We start from the raw sequence: 22215 nt of genomic DNA, 5'->3' as shown, positions 1-22215 counted from the left end.
GCTGAAAAAGGCGAGCAGCTTCCACTGGCCTTTGATGAGCTGCTCGAGCACGCCGCCAACTGCTGCCTCGGAGGCATCCACAGTGAGGGCAGTGGTGGACCAGGAGCATGGCGTTTGCTAGTATGTTCTTGGCTTGTTCAAAAGCCGCCGTTGCCTCCTCTGTCCAGGTGACCTCTTTGATCTTGCCGGACATCAAGCCAAAAAGAGGCCACATGATCCGGGCCGCTGAGGGCAGGAAACGGTGATAAAAGTTAACCATCCCAACAAATTCCTGCAGGCCTTTAACAGTGCTGGGTCTGGCGAATTAGCGGATGACTTCAACTTTTGCCGGCAGAGGCACAGCTCCATGGCGGTCGATCTGGTGTCCCAAGAAGTCAATGGCGGGTAGGCCGAACTGGCACTTGGCGGGGTTGATAGCCGGGCCATAGTCGCTTAGGCGGCAGCAGAGCAGGCATAGATGCGTTATATTTTCCTGGCGGGAGCGGCTGGCGATAAGTATGTCATCCAAGTAGATGAACAGAAAGTCCAGATCTTGCCCTACTGCATCCATCAGGTGGTGGAACATCTGTGCCACGTTTTTGAGCCCGAACGGTATCCTGAGGAACTCGAACAGGCCAAAAGGGGTAATGAGGGCTGTCTTGGGTACATCGTCTGGGTGGACTGGGATCTGATGATCCCCTCAGACCAGGTCAATCTTCGAAAAGATGCGCACGCCGTGCAGGTTGGCCATAAAGTCCTGGATGTGCGGTACCGGATAGCGATTGGATGTGGTGGCGTCATTCAGCCTCCTATAGTCGCCGCACGGTCTCCACCCTCCCGCGGACTTGGGCACCATATGGAGTGGGGAGGCCCACGGGCTGTCGGAATGCCGCACAATCCCCATCTCCTCCATCTTCTTGAATTCCTCTTTCATGAGGTGGAGTTTGTCGGGCGGTTGCCTGCGAGCCCGGGCATGAAGGGGAGGTCCCTGTGTGGGGATGTGGCGCATCACGCCGTGCATGGGGTCTGTTGAGGAAAACTGCGGCGTGATGATAGATGGGAACTCCGATAACACTCTGGCGAACTCGTTGTCGGAATAAGTGATGGAGTCCAAGTGGGGGGCCAGTAACCTGGCCTCACCGAGGGAGAAAGTCTGTAAAGTCTTCACATCGACCAATCGTCGTCCCTTCAAATCCACGAGCAGGCAGTGCGCCCCAGCAATGGCTATGATACCGCGGCCAGCGTAAATGTCCATGTAAAGCAGCTGGAACCGAACTGCAAGGGGATGGTTCTTGTGCCGTAGGTGCGGATAGTGCTGCTGTTGGCTGCCGTAAGTTCCGGTCCTGTTCTTCTGGTTCGGGTATCGTGGCTCGAGGGGGGGTAGGACACTGATTTCCGCCCCCGTGTCCACCAGGAATTTTCGCCTGGAGAGCTTGTCCCAAACGTAGAGGAGGCTATCACGGTGACCAGCCGCTGTGCCATCAGCGACGGCTGGTCCTGGCATTTCCCTGGAACGAGCATGGCGGTCGGCAGCGGCGGGTCCCGGAACCCCACCTTTGATGGTAAAAACACCAAGACTCAGAAGTGGTGCCATCCCTTGGTGTGGGTGTTACGTGCTCCACTGCTGGGATGTGGGAGGGCTGGGCTTTTGGCCATGCCGCAGCACTAATTTCGATGGTGGTTCCGCCATTTTGTTTGGCATGCCAAAGCATGTCCGCGCGGGCAGCCACCCTGCGCGGGTCTCTGGAGTCTTCATCTGCTAGCAGGAGGCGGATGCCTTCTGGCATTTGCTCCAAGATCTGTTCAAAAAGCAGGCAAGGCTTATGTCCGTCTGCCAGTGCTAACATGTCACTCATCAGGGCTGATGGCATGCGGTCGCCCAGGCCATCCATATTCAGTAACCACGCGGCCCGTTCACGGCGGGAGAGGCCAAATGTGCGGATTAACAGGGTCTTGAGTGCCTCATACCTGTCTGTTGCCGGGGGCTGATGCGGAAAGTCGATAACGCGGCCCGCCGTCTCCTGGTCGAGGCGCCCACCACGTAGTAATACCTGGTGGTGTCTGAGACAATTTGCCTGACCTGGAACTGGGCCTATGCTTGCTCGAACCAGACCAGGGGTTGAGTGGTCCAGAAGGTTGGCATTTTAAGGGAAACTGCATTCTGCAGAGCCGAGTCGTTCATGCTGGGTCCAAATGCTGTTGGACCGTGAGGGTCACCAATGTAGTCGCGCTGATATGCAACGAGTGAAAGCAACGCACTGAGTTGAGCAAGGTCTGGTTGAACTGTTTACTATTTCAATCTGCACGTGCTTAAGTGCCCGCTCCCAGCATCCCCTGCTCTTTGCAGGGCGGATGTGACGTTGGCTTCCAGGCCGAGGTCTGCCCCGCACTCAGAGCAGCCCTCTCGGTTGCCGCTGGCTGCGGGATCGCCCGGCACTGCCGGAGCCGGTTGGCTTGCCGCGTGTGTGAGCTGCCACACTCCAAAACTTTCCCAACCACTAGGATTAGGCTAACTGGCCTATAGTTTCATTTCTTTTGCCTTACTCCCTTCTTAAAGAGTGGAGTAACACTTGAAATCTTCCAGTCCTCCAGGACCTTGCCAGAATCAAGTGTTTCTTGAAAGTTCATGACCAATGCATCCGCAATATCATCAGGTATCTCTCTCAGGCCTCCGGGATGTAGTCCATCTGGTCCAGGTGAATTATCCACCTTAAGACTTTTGAGTTTGCCTCGCACTTTTTCTTTTGAAATAGCAACGGCACAAACTCCTGCTCCCCAACACTCATGCACCTCTGACACGATTCTACTGTCTTCCACAGTGAAGACAGATGCAAAGTACCCATTAAGTTCATCTGCCACACACATCAAAGTTGCTGGTGAACACAGCAGGCCAGGCAGCATCTGTAGGAAGAGGTGCAGTCGACGTTTCAGGCCGAGACCCTTCGTCAGGACTGCACCTCTTCCTACAGATGCTGCCTGGCCTGCTGTGTTCACCAGCAACTTTGATGTATGTTGCTTGAATTTCCAGCATCTGCAGAATTCCTGTTGTTTAAGTTCATCTGCCATTTCTTTGTCCCCTGTTACTACCTCACCAGCATAATTTTCCAGTGGTCCAATATCAACTCTGACCTCCCTTTTACTCTTTATTTAACTGAGAAAAAGTTTTGGTACATTATTGGCCAGTCTGACCTTATATTTCTTCTTATTGCTTTTTTAGTTGCTTTATGTTGGATTTTAAAAGCTTCCCAATCACCCAACTTCTTATTCACTTTTCCTACCTTACATGCCCTTTTTTTGTATTTTATACAGTCCTTAACTTCCTTTGTCAGCCACGGTGGCCCACCCTTGCCATTTAAGGACATCTTCCTCTGTGGGACATATCTATCCTGCGCCTTGTGAACTATTCCCCAAAATTTCAGCCATCTCTGCTCTGTCGTCATCCCTGCCACCATCCTCCTCCAATCTACCTGGGCAAGCTCCTCTCTCACGCCTATGTAATTCCCTTTATTCCATTGTGATACTGATGCATGTGAGATGTGCTTCTCCACATATGATGAACTGATCCAGAAATCTGAATTACCAGCAACCAATCTTGAGAGATAGTCTATTAAAATAACATAAAATGCTGGTAATGTATAACGCCGACAGAAAAAATGGCCCAATGGTATAGCTTCTCCTTAGAATGTAACAGTGGCAATTCCTTATCTGATAAAAATGTGTTTGCCATCTCAGTCTATATTTTTTTTTCCCCAAGATTAACTGGGTTTTTGGTATTTACAATGGTTTACCTGTAAATGGCTCCCTTATCAGCGTCCATAGATGTCTGTGACTCTGCGGGTACAGGACTTGATGCATCAGGATCTGATTTGGTGCAGCTGGAACCGGGCTCAGTGTTGCTGGTCATCTGTGGTACAACTGGCATCTGGAAATAAAAATCAAATGCAGCAGCTCAGGACTCTTTGAAACCTATTACACTGAACAGCAAACTTAAGCAAGTGACTATCTCATACAAGTTATTAACAACTACTGCTGACACCCATCACATTAGTTGATCACACCAGCAGAACTGCTGGTCAAGAGATATGATGGCATCCTAGTGCTGGATACTTAGTGATGGAGCATATTTCAGCCAAATTTGAGAGGTTGCACTTTGGGAGATCAAATGTAAAGGGACAGTATCAGGGCTGTATTAGGAATAACGGCAGAAAACCAATGGCTGCAGTCTCTGGGAGCAACTCAGGACATGCAGGAGAGATTCATCTCAAAGAAGAGGTATTCTAAAGGGAAGATGAGGCAACCGTGGCTGGCAAAGGAAGTCAAAGGTAGCATAAAAGTGAAAAAGAGCGCACGTAATAGAGCAAAAGTTATTCATTTATTCAGATACAACATGGAATAGGTCCATTTGGCCCTTCAAGCCGTGCCACCCAAAAACACCCGATTTAACCCCAGCCTAATCACGAAGCAATTTACAATAATTTGGACTGAGGGAGAAAATCGAAGTAGCTGAAGAAAACCCACACATTCCGCAGGGAGGATATAGAAACATAGAAAACCTACAGCACAATATAGGCCCTTCAGCCCACAAATCTGTGCAGAACATGTCCTTACCTTAGAAATTACCTGGGGTTACCCATAGCCCTCTATTTTTCTAAGCTCCATGTACCCTGAGGTATACAAAATGTTAAGAGGAATAGATAATTGACAGCCAGCACCTCTTCCCCAGGGCACCACTGCTCAATACAAGAGGACATGGCTTTAAGGTAAGGGGTGGGAAGTTCAAGGGGGATATTAGAGGAAGGTTGTTTACTCAGGGAGTGGTTGGTGCGTGGAATGCACTGCCTGAGTCAGTGGTGGAGGCAGATACACTAGTGAAGTTTAAGGGACTACTAGACAGGTATATGGAGGAATTTAAGATGTGGGGTTATATGGGAGGCAGGGTTTGAGGGTCGGTACAACATTGTGGGCCGAGGGGCCTGTACTGTGCTGTACTATTCAATGTTCTATGTACCTATTCAGGAATATCTTAAAAGACCCTATTCTATCCTCCTCCACCACCGTAATTGGCAGCCCAGTCCACGCAATCACCACTCTCTGTGTAAAAATCTTACCCCTGACATCTCCTCTGTACCTACTACTAAGCACCTTAAAACTGTGCCCTCTCATGCTAGCCATTTCAGCCCTGGGGAAAAAGCCTCTGACTATCCACACGATCAATGCCTCTCATTGTCTTATACACCTCTAACAGGTCACCTATCACCCTCCGTCGCTCCAAGGAGAAAAGGCCAAGTTCACTCAACCTATTCTCATAAGGCATGCCCCCCCAATCCAGACAACATCCTTGAAAATCTCCTCTGCACCTTTTCTACGGTTTCCACATTCTTCCAGTAGTGAGGTGACCAGAATTGAGCACAGTACTCCAAGTGGGGTCTGACCAGGGTCCTATATAGCGGCAACATTACCTCTCAGCTCTTAAACTCAGTCCCATGGTTGATAAAGGCCAATGCACCATACGTCTTCTTAACCACAGAGTCGACCTCCACAGCAGCTTTGAGTGTCTGATGGACTCTCATCCCAAGATCCCTCTGATCCTCCACACTGCCAAGAGTCTTACCATTAATACTATATTCTGCCATCATACTTGACCTACCAAAATGAACCACCTCATATTTGAACCCCATCTGCCACTTCTCAGACCAGTTTTGCATCCTATCAAAACTGCTGACAGCCCTCCACACTATCCACAACACCCCCAACCTTTGTGTCATCAGCAAATTTACTAACTTATCCCTCCATTTCTTCATCCAGGTCATTTATAAAAATCATGAAAAGTAGAGGTCCGCGAACAGATCCGTTGGTGACCAACCTCCATGCAAAATATGACCTGTTTACAACCACTCTTTGCCATCTGTGGGCAAGCCAGTTCTGGATCCATAAGGCAACACAAAACAACGTCCCCTTGGATCCCATGCCTCCTTAATTTCTCAATTAGCCTTGCGTGGGGTACCTTATCAAATGCCTTCCTGAAATCCATATACACATCTACTTCTCAACCTTCATCAATGTGTTTGGTCATATCCTCAAAAATTCAATCTGGCTTGTAAGGCACGACCTGCTTTTCACAAAGCCATGCTTACTATTCCTAATCATATTATGCCCCTCCAAATGTTTATAAATCCTGCCTCTCAGGATTTTTTCCATCAACTTATCTACCTCTGAAGTAAGACTCATAGAACATGGAACATAGAATAGTACAGCACATTAGAGGCCCTTTGGCCCACAATGTTGTGCTGACCCTCAAACCCTGCCTCCTATATAACACCCCACCTTAAATTCCTCCGTATACCTGTCCAGTAGTTTCTTAAATTTCACAAGAGTATCTGCCTCCACCACTGACTCAGGCAACTGCATTCCACGCACCAACTACTCTCTGAGTAAAAAACTTTCCTCTAATATCCCCCTTGAACTTCCCACCCCTTACCTTAAGGCCATGTCCTCTTGTATTGAGCAGTGGTGCCCTAGGGAGGAGGTGCTGGCTATCCACTCTATCTATTCCTCTTAATATCTTGTATCCCTCTATCATGTATCCTCTCATCCTCCTTCTCTCCAAAGAGTAAAGCCCTAGCTCCCTTAATCTCTGATCATAATCCATACACTCTAAACCAGGCAGCATCCTGGTAAATCTCCTCTGTACCCTTTCCATTGCTTCCACATCCTTCCTACAGTGAGGCCACCAGAACTGGACACAGTACTCCAAGTGTGGCCTCACCAGAGTTTTATAGAGCTGCATCATTACCTCATGACTCTTAAACTCTATCCCTCGACTTATGAAAGCTAACACCCCATAAGCTTTCTTAACTACCTGTGAGGCAATTTTCAGGGCTCTGTGGACATGTACCCCCAGATCCCTCTGCTCCTCCACACTACCAAGTATCCTGCCATTTACTTTGTACTCTGCCTTGGAGTTTGTTCTTCCAAAGTGTACCACCTCACACTTCTCCGGGTTGAACTCCATCTGCCACTTCTCAGCCCACTTCTGCATCCTATCAATGTCTCTCTGCAATCTTCGACAATCCTCTACACTATCCACAACACCTCCAACCTTTGTGTCATCTGCAAACTTGCCAAACCACCCTTCTACCCCACATCCAGTTCGTTAATAAAAATCACGAAAAGTAGAGGTCCCAGAACAGATCCTTGTGGGACACCACTAGTCACAATCCTCCAATCTGAATGTACTCCCTCCACCACGACCCTCTGCCTTCTGCAGTCAAGCCAATTCTGAATCCACCTGGCTAAACTTCCCTGGATCCCATGCCTTCTGACTTTCTGAATAAGCCTACCGCGTGGAACCTTGTCAAATGTCTTACTAAAATCCATATAGATCACATCTACTGCACTACCCTCATCTATATGCCTGGTCACCTCCTCAAAGAACTCTATCAGGCTTGTGAGATATGATCTGCCCTTCACACAGCCATGCTGACTGTCCCTGATCAGACCATGATTCTCTAAATGTCCACAGATCCTATCTCTAAGAAACTTTTCCAACAGCTTTCCCACCACAGACGTAAGGCTTACTGCTCTATAATTACCCGGACTATCCCTACTACCTTTTTTGAACAAGGGGACAATATTTGCCTCCCTCCAATCACTGGTGTATAATTTCACGGGCTACCTCTACTCCCTTTCTTGAATAAGGGAACAACATTCGCAACCCTCCAATCCTCTGGAACCTCTCCCGTTCACATTGATGATGCAAAGATCATCGCCAGAGACACAGCAATTTCCTCCCTCACCTCCCACGGTACATCTTGTCCGGTCCCAGTGACTTATCCAACTTGATGCTTTCCAAAAGCTCCAGTACATCCTCTTTCTTAATATCTATATGCTCAAGCTTTTCAGTCTGCTGTAAGTCACCCCTACAATCACCAAGATCCTTTTCCATAGTAAATACTGAAGCAAAGTACTCATTAAGAACCTCTGCTATCTCCTCTGGTTCCGTACACATTTTTCCACTGTCACACTTGATTGGTCCTATTCTCTCACATCTTATCTCCTTGCTCTTATATACTTGTAGAAGAGATACTGACTTTCTCCAGATTAGGTTGGAATTGAGCTCCAAGCTGTAGTAGCGTCGTGCTATGCGACCGGAGCTAGAGGATTGGGAAGCTTTTAAAAGCAAAAGAAAGCAACTAAAAAGTCATAGAGAGAGAAAAGATGAAATATAACCATATAACAATTACCGCACGAAAACAGGCCATCATGGCCCTTCTAGTCCGTGCCGAACTCCTACTCTCACCTAGTCCCACTGACCTGCATTCAGCCCATAACCCTCCATTCCTTTCCTATCCATATAGCTGTCCAATTTAACTTTAAACGACAACATCGAACCTGCCTCAACCACTTCTGCTGGAAGCTCGTTCCACACAGCTACCACTCTCTGAGTAAAGAAGTTCCCCCTCATGTTACCCCTAAACTTTTGCCCTTTAACTCTCAACTCATGTCCTCTTGTTTGAATCTCCCCCACTCTCAATGGAAAAAGCCTATCCACATCAACTCTATCTATCCCCCTCATAACTTTAAATACCTCTATCAAGTCCCCCCTCAACCTTCTAAGTGCCAAAGAATACAGACACAACTTGTTCAACCTTTCTCTGTAACTTAGGTGATGAAACCCAGGTAACATTCTAGTAAATCTTCTCTGTACTCTCTCTATTTTGTTGACATCTTTCCTATAATTCGGTGACTAAAACTGTACACAATACTCCAAATTTGACCTCACCAATGCCGTGTACAATTTCAACATTACATCCCAACTCCTTTACTCAATGTTCTGATTTATAAAGGCCAGCATACTAAACGCTTTCTTCACCACCCTATCCACATGAGATCCCACCTTCATGCTGACTGTCCCTGATCAGACCATGATTCTCTAAATGCCCGTATATCCTATCTCTAAGAATCTTTTCCAACAGTTTTCCCACCACAGACGTAAGGCTCACTGGTCTATAATTACCCAGGCTATCCATACTACCTTTTTTGAACAAGGGGACAACATTTGCCTCCCCCCAATCCTCCGGTACCATTCCCGTGGACAACGAGGACATAAAGATCCTAGCCAGAAGCTCAGCAATCTCTTCCCTCGCCTCGTGGAGCAACTTGGGGAATATTACCTCTGGCCCTGGGGACTTATCCATCTTAATGTATTTTAACAACTCCAACACCGCCTTTCCCTTCATATCAACGTGCTCCAGAACATCAACCTCACTCATATTGTCCTCACCGTCATCAAGTTCCCTCTCATTGGTGAGAATACCAAAGAGAAGTATTCATTGAGGACCTCGCTCACTTCCACAGCCTCCAGGCACATCTTCCCACCTTTATCTCTAATCGGGCCTACCTTCATTCCTGTCATCCTTTTGTTCTTCACATAATTGAAGAGTGCCTTGGGGTTTTGGGCTGAGAGTCTTCAGACTGGAAAGGAAGGGGGAAACTGCCAGAATAAAAAGGTGGGGGGAGAGGAAGGAAGCTGGCTAGAAGGTGATAGGTGAAGCCAAGTGGGTGGCAAAGGTAAAGGGCTGGAGAAGAAAGAATCTTGTTGGAGAGGAGAGTGGACCATGGGCGAAAAGGAAGAAGGGCCACCAGGGGTAGTGATAGGCAGGTGAGGAGAAGAGGTTAGAGGCTAATATGGGGAATAGAAGAAGAGGAACGGGGGAGGAAAAAAAAATTACCTGAAGGAGAAATTGATGTTCATGCCACTGTTGGAAGCTACCTAGACGGAATATGGGGTTTTGCTCCTCCACCCTGACAGTAGTCTCATCGTGGCAAAGTAGCAGCCCTTTACCTTTCCCACCCATCTGGCATCACCTATAATCTCCTAGCTAGTCCTCTTTCCATCCTCCCACCTTTTTATTCTGGCATCTTCTTACTTCATTTTCAGTTCTGAAGAAGGGTCTCAGCCCGAAACTCAAACAGTTTATTCATTTCCATGTGCTCTGTGTGTGTGTGTGTGTGTGTGTGTGTGTGTGTGGCATGGATAGTAGATTGGCTGACTTGCAGGAGGCAAAGTGTGGTAATAAAGGGGGCCATTTCTGCTTGGCTGCCGGTGACTAGTGGTGCTCCGAAGGGGTCAGTGCTGAGACCACTTCCTTTCACATTATATGTTAATGATTTTGATGATGGAATTGATGATACAAAGATACAGTAGTGGAGGGGCAGGTAGAGCTGAGGAAACAGGGTGTCTGCAAAAGGACTTAGACAGATTGGGATAACAGGCAAAGAATTTTCAGATAGTATACTGTGTCAGGGAGTGCTTGATCATGCACTTTGGTAGAAGAAGTAAAGGCATAAAGTATTTTCTAAACGGGGAGAAAATTATAACAACATAGAATACAAAACAATGCAGCACAGGAACAGGACTTTCGTCCCATGATGTTGGGCAGAACTAATGAAACTAATAGTTAAATACCTAACTAAACTAATCCTTTCTGCCTACGCAATGTCCATATCCCTCCAACTGTAACAGAGTAAAATTAGTGGGAGGTTTTAACTTCCCTAATATTGACCAGGACAATCATCGTGTAAAAGGCTTGGATCCAGCAGAATTTGTGAAATGCGTCGAAGAAAACTTCCTTTATCAATAGAAAGAGACACCTACTAGAGGGGATAGAACACCAGATCTCCTGAGTAATGAGGGAGGGCAAGTGGCAGAAATATCTGTCAGCATGCACTCTGACGAGTGACCATAATTCTATTAGTTTTAAAATAGTTATGGAGAAGGATACATCAAATGCTGGAGGAACTTAGCAAGTCAGGCAGCATCAAAGGAAAGAAATACTGAGGTACAGTGAAAAACTTTATTTTGCATGCCACCCATACAGATCATTTTAAAATATGTATATCAGGGCAGTACGAAGAAAGAATAATACAAATGAAGAATAAGGAGTTACAGTTACAGAAAAGTGCAGTGCAGGCAGATAATAAGGTGCAAGACCATAACGAGGTAGACTGTGAGGTCCAGAGTCCATGTTATCAGATAATTATGTGGTCTTATGACAGAATAGAAGCCATCCTTGAGCCTGGTGTTACGAGTTTGTAGGCTTTGTATTTTTTGCCCAATGGGAAAGGAGGGAAGAGAGAATGTCAGGGGTGAGTGGGTTAAGAACATAAGAACATAAGAAATAGGAGCAGGAGTAGGCCATCCGGCCCATCAAACCTGCCCCGCCATTCAATAAGATCATGGCTGGTCTGCCCATAAACTCAGCTCCATCTACCTGCCTTTTCCCCATAACCCTTAATTCCCCTACTATGTATCTAACTGTATCTATCTAACTGTATCTTAAATATATTTAGTGAAGAAGCCTCAACTGCTTCCCTGGGCAGAGAATTCCACAGATTCACCACTCTCTGGGAAAAACAGTTTCTCCTCGTCTCCGTCCTAAATCTTCTCCCCTGAACCTTGAGGCAATATCCCCTAGTTCTAGTCTCACCTACCAATGGAAACAACTTTCCTACTTCTTTCTTATCTATCCCTCCCAACATTTTGTATGTTTCTATAAGATCTCCTCTCATTCTTCTGAACTCCAGAGAGTATAGTCCCAGGCGACTCAATCTCTGCTCATAGGTTAACCCCTTCATCCCTGGAATCAACCTGGTGAACCTCCTCTGCACCGCCTCCAAAGCCAGTGTATCCTTCCTCAAGTATGGAGACCAGAACTGCACACAGTACTCCAGGCACGGCCTCACCAGTACCCTGTATAGTTGCAGCATGACCTCCCTGTTCTTGAATTCAATCCCTCTAGCAATGAAGGCCACATTCCGTTTGCCTTCTGAATAACCAGTAACCTGCAAGCCGACTTTTTGCGATTGATTGATTATATTCTAAAGTCATAGAGACTGAAATCAGGAGGGCCAAAGGAAGATATGAGGCTGCTCCAACAGACAAGGGGAAGGAGAATCCCAAGAGCTTCTTCAGGTATTACTGAAACTTGGCTGAGAGAGGAGCAGGAATGGGTGATTAATATATCTGGTTTTTGAAGATTTAGAAAAGATAAGAGGAGGTAAACTGGGGATGAGGGGAGTTGCACTAGTAATCAGGGACAATCACACAGCTGTATTCAGAGGAGGCATAATGGATCGGTAAGACACTGAGTCCATTTGGGTAGAACTCAGGCACAGGAAGGATGCAATCACACTGATGGGATTGTAGCCACTGGGACATTGAGGAACAGATATGTAATGAGCTTAAGGAAATGTGTAAAAACATTAGGGTTGTTGTCTCTGGGGATTTCAACTTCCCTAACATAAACTGCAATTTTCTTCATGGAAGGGGGTTTAGATGGGGCAGAATTTCTCAAGTGTATCCAGGAAGGTTTCTGTTTTTCCTGTTTTTCCAAGAGAGGCTTTGAGGAAAGAGAAGCAGAATAAACGGTGTAAAGACAGTAAGGTAGAAGGGCTGAAATGTGTGTACCTCAACGCAAGAAGCATCAGGAACAAAGGTGATGAACTGAGAGCTTGCATACATACATGGAATTATGATCTAGTGGCCATTACAGAGACTTGGCTGGCACCAAGGCAGGAATGGATTCTCAATATTCCTGGATTTCAATGCTTTTAAAGGGATAGAGAGGGCGGAAAAAGGGGAGGAGGGGTGGCATTACTGGTCAGGGATACTATTACAGCCACAGAAAGGGTGGGTAATGTAGCAGGATCCTCTTTTGAGTCAATATGGGTGGAAGTCAGGAACAGGAAGGGAGCAGTTACTCTACTGGGGGTATTCTATAGGCCCCCTGGTAGCAGCAGCGATACCGAGGAGCAGATTGGGAGGCAGATTTTGGAAAGGTGCAAAAATAACAGGGTTGTTATCATGGGTGACTTTAACTTCCCTAATATTGATTGGCACCTGATTAGTTCCAAGGGTTTAGGTGGGGCAGAGTTTGTTAAATGTGTCCAGGACGGATTCCTGGCACAGTATGTGGACAGGCCGACCAGGGGGAATGCCATACTAGATCCAGTACTAGGTAATGAACCGGGTGAGGTCACAGATCTCTCAGTGGGTGAGCATCTGGAGGACAGTGACCACCGCTCCCTGGCCTTTATAATTATCATGGAAAAGGATAGAATCAGAGAGGACAGGAAAATTTTTAATTGGGGAAAGGCAAATTATGAGGCAATAAGGCTAGAACTTGCGGGTGTGAATTGGGATGATGTTTTTGCAGGGAAATGTACTATGGACATGTGGTCGATGTCTAGAGATCTCTTGCGGGATGTTAGGGATAAATTTGTCCCGGTGAGGAAGATAAAGAACGGTAGGGTGAAGGAACCATGGGTGACAAGTGAGGTGGAAAATCTAGTCAGGTCGAAGAAGGCAGCATACATGAGGTTTAGGAAGCAAGGATCAGCTGGGTCTATTGAGGAATATAGGGAAGCAAGAAAGGAGCTTAAGAAGGGGCTGAGAAGAGGAAGAAGGGGGCATGAGAAGGCCTTGGCGAGTAGGGTAAAGGAAAACCCCAAGGCATTCTTCAATTATGTGAAGAAAGAAAGGATGACAGGAGTGAAGGTAGGACCGATTAGAGATAAAGGTGGGAAGATGTGCCTGGAGGCTGTGGAAGTGAGCGAGGTCCTCAATGAATACTTCTCTTCGGTATTCACCAATGAGAGGGAACTTGATGATGGTGAGGACAATATGAGTGAGGTTGATGTTCTGGAGCATGCTGATATTAAGGGAGAGGAGGTGTTGGAGTTGTGAAAATATATTAGGATAGATAAGTCCACGGGGCCTGACGGAATATTCCCCAGGCTGCTCCATGAGGCGAGAGAAGAGATTGCTGAGCCTCTGGCTAGGATCTTTATGTCCTCGTTGTCCACGGGAATAGGACTGGAGGATTGGAGGGAGGCGAATGTTGTCCCCTTGTTCAAAAAAGGTAGTAGAGATAGTCCAGCTAATTATAGACCAGTGAGCCTTACATCTGTGGTGGGAAAGCTGTTGGAAAAGATTCTTAGAGATAGGATCTATAGGCATTTAGAGAATCATGGTCTGATCAGGGACAGTCAGCATGGCTTTGTGAAGGGCAGATCGTGTCTAACAAGCCTGATAGAGTTCCTTGAGGAGGTGACCAGGCATATAGATGAGGGTAGTGCAGTGGATGTGATCTATATGGATTTTAGTAAGGCATTTGACAAAGTTCCACACGGTAGGCTTATCCAGAAAGTTAGAAGGCATGGGATCCAGGGAAGTTTGGCCAGGTGGATTCAGAATTGGCTTGCCATCAGAAGGCAGAGGGTCATAGTGGAGGAAGTACATTCAGATTGGAGGATTGTGACTAGTGGTGTCCCACAAGGATCTTGTTCTGGGACCTCTACTTTTCGTGATTTTTATTAATGACGTGGATGTGGGGGTAGAAGGGTGGGTTGGCAAGTTTGCAGATGACACAAAGGTTGGTGGTGTTGCAGATAGTGTAGAGGATTGTCAAAGATTGCAGAGAGACATTGATAGGATGCAGAAGTGGGCTGAGAAGTGGCAGATGGGGTTCAACCCGGAGAAGTGTGAGGTGGTACACTTTGCAAGGACAAACTCCAAGGCAGAGTACAAAGTAAACGGCAGGATACTTGGTAGTATGGAGGAGCAGAGGGATCTCGGGGTACATGTCCACAGATCCCTGAAAGTTGCCTCACAGGTGGATAGGGTAGTTAAGAAAGTTTATGGGGTGTTAGCTTTCATAAGTCGAGGGACAGAGTTTAAGAGTCGCGATGTAATGATGCAGCTCTATAAAACTCTGGTTAGGCCACACTTAGAGTACCGTGTCCAGTTCTGGTCACCTCACTATAGGAAGGATGTGGAAGCATTGGAAAGGGTACAGAGGAGATTTACCAGGATGCTGCCCGGTTTAGAAAGTATGCATTATGATCAGAGATTAAGGGAGCTAGGGCTTTACTCTTTGGAGAGAAGGAGGATGAGAGGAGACATGATAGAGGTGTACAAGATAATAAGAGGAATAGATAAAGCAGATAGCCAGCGCCTCTTCCCCAGGGCACCACTGCTCAATACAAGAGGACATGGCTTTAAGGTAAGGGGTGGGAATTTCAAGGGGGATATTAGAGGAAGGTTTTTTACTCAGAGAGTGGTTGGTGCGTGGAATGCACTGCCTGAGTCAGTGGTGGAGGCAGATAGACTAGTGAAGACTACTAGACAGGTATATGGAGGAATTTAAGGTGGGGACTTATATGGGAGGCAGGGTTTGAGGGTCGCAACAACATTGTGGGCCAAAGGGCCTGTACTATGCTGTACTATTCTATGTTCTATGTTCTAAACCAATATGTGGTCAATCCAACAAAAAGAGGAGCCATACTAGACATGGTGTTGAATAATGAGCCTGGCCAGGTGACTGACGTTTCAGTGGGTGAACAGTTAGGGAACAGTGACCACAACTCCTTAACTTCCATGATAGCTATAGATAAGAATAGGTATGGTCCTTGTGGGAGAGTTTCAAATTGGAGTAGGGCAAATTATGAAGGCATTAGGCAGGAGATAAAAGATGCTAATTGGGAATACCTTTTCCACATCAGACATGTGGAGGGTGTTTAAAGATGAATTGCACAAAGTACAGGAAATGTATGTTCCTGTTAGAAGGAAGGATGGAGATAGAAACATAGAAAATAGGTGCAGGAGTAGGCCATTGGGCCCTTCAAGCCTGCACTGCCATTCAGTATGATCATGGCTGATCATCCAGCTCAAAACCCTGTACCTGCCTTCTCTCCATACCCCCTGATCCCTTTAGCCACAAGAGCCATATCTAACTCCCTCTTAAATATAGCCAATGAACTGGCCTCAAACAACAGGAATTCTGCAGATGCTGGAAATTCAAGCAACACACATAAAAGTTGCTGGTGAACGCAGCAGGCCAGGCAGCATCTCTAGGAAGAGGTGCAGTCGACGTTTCAGGCCGAGACCCTTCGTCAGGACTAATGAACTGGCCTCAACTGTTTCCTGTGGCAGAGAATTCCACAGTTTCACCACTCTCTGTGTGAAGAAGTTTTTCCTCATCTTGGTCCTAAAAGGCTTCCCCTTTATCTTCAAACTGTGACCCCTCATTCTGGACTTCCCCAACATCGGGAACAATCTTCCTGCATCTAGCCTGTCCAATCCCTTTAGGATTTTATACGTTTCAATAAGATCCCCCTTCAATCTTCTAAATTCCAGCGAGTATAAGCCTAGTCAATCCAGACTTTCATCATATGAAAGCCCTGCCATCCCAGGAATCAATCTGGTGAATCTTCTTTGTACTCCCTCTACGGCAAGAATGTCTTTCTTCAGATTAGGCAACCAAAACTGCACACAATACTCCAGGTGGGTCTCACCAAGGCTTTGTACAACTGCAGTAGTACCTCCCTGCTCCTGTACTCAAATCCTCTTGCTATGAATGCCAGCATACCATTCGCATTTTTCACCACCTGCTGTACCTGCATGCCCACTTTCAATGACTGGTGTACAATGACACCCAGGTCTCGTTGCACCTCCCATTTTCCTAATCGGCCACCATTCAGATAATAAGCAACACACATCAAAGTTGCTGGTGAACGCAGCAGGCCAGGCAGCATCTCTAGGAAGTCAACATTTCGGGCCGAGACCCTTAGTCAAGACTTTGTTGCTTTGTTGAGTCCTGACGGAGGGTCTCGGCCCGAAACGTCGACTGTACCTCTTCCTAGAGATGCTGCCTGGCCTGCTGTGTTCACGAGCAACTTTGCTGTGTGTTGCTTGAATTTCCAGCATCTGCAGAATTCCTCGTGTTTGCAATTCAGATAATAATCTGTTTTCCTGTTCTTGCCACCAAAGTGGATAACCTCACACTTATCCACATTAAATTGCATCTGCCATGAATTTGCCCACTCACCTAACCTATCCAAGTCACCCTGCATCTTCTTAGCATCCTCCTCACAGCTCACACTGCCGGCCAGCTTCATGTCATCCGCAGACTTGGAGATGCTGCATTTAATTCCCTCATCCAAGTCATTAATATATATTGTAAACAACTGGGGTTCCAGCACTGAGCCTTGCGGTACCCCACTAGTCACTGCCTGCCATTCCCACTCTTTGCTTCCTGTCTGCCAACCAATTCTCTATCCACATCAATACCATACCACCAATACCGTGTGTTTTAGTTTGCACACTAATCTCCTGTGTGGGACTTTGTCAAAAACCTTTTGAAAATCCAAATATACCACATCCACTGGTTCTCCCCTATCCACTCTACTAGTTACATCCTCAAAAAATTCTATGAGATTCGTCAGACATGATTTTCCTTTCACAAATTCATGCTGACTTTGTCCGATGATTTCATCACTTTCCAAATGTGCTGTTATCATATCTTTGATAACTGACTCTAGCATTTTCCCCACCACCGATGTCAGGCTTACCGGTCTATAATTCCCTGGTTTCTCTCTCCCTCCTTTTTTAAAAAGCGGGGTTACATTAGCCACCCTCCAATCCTCAGGAACTAGTCCAGAATCTAAAGAGTTTTGAAAAATTATCACTAATGCATCCACTATTTCTTGGGCTACTTCCTTAAGCACTCTGGGATGCCGACCATCTGGCCCTGGGGATTTATCTGCCTTTAATCCCTTCAATTTACCTAACACCACTTCCCTACTAACATGTATTTCCCTCAGTTCCTCCATCTCACTGGACCCTCTGTCCCCTACTACTTCCGGAAAATTACTTATGTCCTCCTTAGTGAAGATAGAACCAAAGTAGTTACTCAATTGGTCTGCCATGTCCTTGTTCCCCATGATCAATTCACCTGTTTCTGACTGTAAGGGACCTACATTTGTCTTAACCAATCATTTTCTTTTCACATATCTATAAAAGCTTTTAAAGTCAGTTTTTGTGTTCTCTGCCAGCTTTCTCTCATAATCTTTTTTCCCTTTCCTAATTAAGCCTTTGTTCTCCTCTGCTGGACTCTGAATTTCTCCCAGACCTCAGGTGTGACGCTTTTACTTAATTTGTATGTTTCTTCTTTGGAATTGATACTATCCCTCATTTCTCTTGTCAGCCATGGGTGCACTACCTTCCCTGGTTTATTCTTTTGCCAAACTGGGATGAACCATTGTTGTAGTTCATCCATGTGAACTTTAAATGCTTGCCATTGTATATCCACTGTCGACCTTTTCGGTATCATTTGCCAGACTATCTTAGCTAATTCACGTCTCATATCTTCAAAGTTACCCTTCTTTAAGTTCAGAACCTTTGTTACTGAATTAACTATGTCACTCTCCATCTTAATGAAGAATTCCACCATATTGTGGTCACTCTTACCCAAGAGGCCTCGCACAACAAGATTGCTAACTAACCCTTCCTCATTGCTCAATACCCAGTCTAGAATGGCCTGCTCTCTAGTTGGTTCCTGGACATGTTGGTTCAGAAAACTATCCCACATATATTCCAAGAAATCCTCTTCCTCAGCATCCTTCCCAATTTGGTTCACCCAATCTATAAGTAGATTGAAGTCACCCATTATAATGGCTGTTCCCTTATTGCACGGATTTCTAATTTCCTGTTTAATACCATCCCCAATCTCACTACTACTGTTAGGCGGCCTGTACACAACTCCCACCAGCGTTTTCTGCCCCTTAGTGTTATGCAGCTCCACCCATATCGATTCCACATCCTCCCGGCTAATGTCCTTCCTTTCTATTGCGTTAATCTCCTCTCTAACCAGCAATGCCACCCCACCTCCTTTTCTTTCATGTCTATCCCTCCTGAATATTGAATATCCCTGAATGTTGAGCTCCCATCCTTGGTCACCTTGGAGCCATGTCTCTGTGATCCCAACTATATCATATTCATTAATAACTATCTGCACATTCAATTCATCCACCTTGTTACGAATGCTCCTTGCATTGACACACAAAGCCTTCATGCTTGCTTTTACAACACTCTTAGCCCTTATACAATTATGTTGAAAAGTGGCCCTTTCTGATTTTTGCCCTGGATTTGCCGGCCTGCCACTTTTACTTTTCATCTTACTACTCTTTGCTTCTACCCTCATTTTACACCCCTCTGTCTCTCTGTACTTGTTCCCATCCCCCTGCCACATTAGTTTAAATCCTCCTGAACAACAGTAGCAAACGCTCCCCCAGGACATTGGTTCCAGTCCAACCCAGGTGCAGACCGTCCTATTTGTACCGGTCCCACCTCCTCCAGAACTGGTTTCAATGCCCCCGAAATTTGAATCCCTCCCCCTTGCACCATTTTTCAAACCACATATTCATCTGAAATATCCTCCTATTTCTACTCTGACTAGCACGTGGCACTGGTAGTAATCCAGAGATTATTACCTTTGTGGTCCTACTTTTTAGTTTATCTCCTAACTCCCTAAATTCACCTTGTAGGACGTCATCCCGTTTTTTACCTATATCGTTGGTACCTATGTGCACCATGACCACTGGCTGTTCACCCTCTCACTCCAGAATGTCTTGCAGCCGCTCAGAGACATCCTTGACCCTTGCACCAGGGAGGCAACATACCCTCCTGGAGTCTCGTTTAAGGCCACAGAAACGCCTATCTATTCCCCTTACTATCGAATCCCCCATCACTATAGCTCTCCTACTCCTTTTCCTTCCCTCCTGCGCGCAGAGCCACCCATGGTGCCATGAACTCGGCTGCTGCTGCCTTCCCCTGATGAGACATCTCCCCCAACAGTATCCAAAACAGCATATCTGTTTAGGAGGGAGATGACCTCAGGGGACTCCTGCACTACCTGCCTACTGCTACGCTGTTTAGTGGCCACCCATTTCCTTTCTGCCTGAGTAGCCTTTACCCGCAGTGTGGCCAACTCACTGAACGTGCTATTCACGACTTTCTCAGCATCGTGGATGCTCCAGCATGAATCCAGTCGCAGATAAGACAACTGTGGATGTCCAGAGAGATGATGAATTTAGTCAAGAAGAAATAGGAAAAGTATGTAAAGCTTCTGAAGTTAGGATCCAACAGAGCACATGCGGAGTATAAAGTGGCCAGAAAAGAACTAAATGAATTAGGGAAGCTAGGAGGGTTCATGAAAAGTAGTTGGCAAGCAGTGTGGCTAGGCATAGCTCAAATACCATCTATAAACTTGCTGATGATAGAACCTCAGATGGAGACGAGAGGGCATGCAGGAGCGAGGTATACCAACTAGTGGAGTGGTGTCGCAGCAACAACCATGCACTCATCGTCAGTAAGACTAAAGAGCTGATTGTGGACTTCAGGAAGGGTAAGTCAAAGGAACATATACCAATCCTCAGAGGGATCAGAAGTGGAGAGAGTGAGCACTTTCAAGTTCCTGGGTGTCAAGATCTCTGAGGATCCAACCTGGTCCCAACATATTGATGCAGCTATAAAGAAGGCAAGACAGCAACTATACTTCATTAGGAGTTTGAAGAGATTTGGTATGTCAACAAAAACACTCAAAAACTTCTATAGATGTAATGTGGAGAGCATTCTGACAGGCTACATCACAGTCTGGTATCGAGGGCTACTGCACAGGACCAAAAGAAGCTGCAGAGGATCATAAATTTAGTCAGCTCCATCTTCGGTACTAGCCTACAAAGTACCTAAGACATCTTGAAGGAGCAGTGTCTCAGAAAGGCAGCGTCCATTATTGAGGACACAGGGCATGCCCTTTTCTCACTGTTACCATCAGCAAGGTGGTACATAAATCTGAAGGCACATACTCAGCAATCCAAGAACAGCTACTTCCCCTCACCATCCAATTCCTAAATGGACATTGAACCCTGAACACTACCTCACTTTCTTAATATATATTATTTGTTTTTCCACGATTTTTAATCTATTCAATATACATATACTGTAATTCAGGGGTCCCTAACCTTTTTTTGCACCGTGGACCAGTTTAATATTGACAATATTAATTGCTTCAGGTGTGATAGAATCGGAGGGACAAGAGGGGGAGGTGTTGCATTGCTTGTCAGAGAAAATATTACAGCAGTACTCTGGCAGGATAGATTAGAGGGCTCATCTAGGGAAGCTATTTGGGTGGAATTGAGGAATGGGAAAGGTGTAGTAACTCTTATGGGGGTGTATTATAGACCACCAAATGAGGAGCGAGAATTGGAGGAGCAAATTTGTAAGGAGATAGCAGATATTTGTAGTAAGCACAAGGTTGTGATTGTGGGAGATTTTAATTTTCCACACATAGACTGCGAAGCCCATACTGTAAAAGGGCTGGATGGTTTGGAGTTTATCAAATGTGTGCAGGATAGTTTTTTGCAGCAATACATAGAAGTACCAACTAGAGAAGGGGCAGTGTTGGATCTCCTGGTAGGGAATGAGATAGGTCAGGTGATGGAGATTTGTGTTGGGGAGTACTTCGGGTCCAGTGATCACAAAGTTATTAGTTTCAATATAATTATGGAGAAGGATAGGTCTGGACCCAGGGTTGAGACTTCTGATTGGAGAAAGGCTAACTTTGAGGAGATGCGAAAGGATTTAGAAGGAGTGGATTGGGACAATTTGTTTTATGGGAAGAATGTAATAGAGAAATGGAGGTCATTTAAAGGTGAAATTTTGAGAGTACAGAATCTTTATGCTCCTGTTAGGTTGAAAGGAAAGGTTAAGTTTGAGAGAGCCATGGTTTTCAAGGGATATTGGAAACTTGGTTCGGAAAAAGAGAGATCTACAATAAATATAGGCAGCATGGAGTAAATGAGGTGCTCGAGGAATATAAAGAATGTAAAAAGAATCTTAAGAATGAAATTAGAAAAGCTAAAAGAAGATATGAGGTTGCTTTGGCAAGTAAGGTGAAAATAAATCCCAAGGGTTTCTACCGTTATATTAATAGCAAAAGGATAGTGAGGGATAAAATTGGTCCCTTAGAGAATCAGAGTGGACAGCAATGTGTAGAGCCAAAAGAGATGGGGGAGGTTCTGAACAATTTATTTTCTTCGGTATTCACTAAGGAGACGGATATTGAATTGGGTAAGATAAGGGAAACAGGTAGGGAAGTTATGGAAACTATGACGATTAAAGAAGAGGAAGTACTGGAGCTTTTAAGGAAAAGCCTTTATTCTTTGGAAGGTAGAAGGTTGAGGGGGGGACTTAATAGAGGTATTTAAAATGGATAAGTCTCCGGGTCCTGACAGGATATTCCCTCGGACCTTAAGGGAAGTTAGTGTGGAAATAGCAGGGGCTCTGACAGAAATATTTCAAATGTCATTAGAAATGGGGATGGTGCCGGAGGATTG

The 22215-nt window shown here is 45.8% G+C and overlaps 1 protein-coding gene across 8 annotated transcripts in view; it reads right to left on the bottom strand.

Annotated features, from left to right (window-relative positions):
• The window catches only part of pknox1.1 (pbx/knotted 1 homeobox 1.1), a 292555-nt gene that overhangs the window by 209658 nt on the left and 60682 nt on the right, over positions 1–22215 (bottom strand). For all 8 annotated transcript variants that reach the window (XM_072259798.1, XM_072259800.1, XM_072259797.1 and 5 more), the window contains one exon: positions 3768–3901. In XM_072259798.1, coding sequence (XP_072115899.1) covers positions 3768–3901 — 134 coding nt within the window. The remainder of the gene's footprint in view (positions 1–3767; positions 3902–22215) is intronic.

This window comes from Mobula birostris, chromosome 6 (genome assembly GCF_030028105.1).
Source record: "Mobula birostris isolate sMobBir1 chromosome 6, sMobBir1.hap1, whole genome shotgun sequence".
Taxonomy (NCBI): Eukaryota; Metazoa; Chordata; class Chondrichthyes; order Myliobatiformes; family Myliobatidae; genus Mobula; species Mobula birostris.
This window is presented reverse-complemented; position numbering and strand designations above follow the sequence as displayed.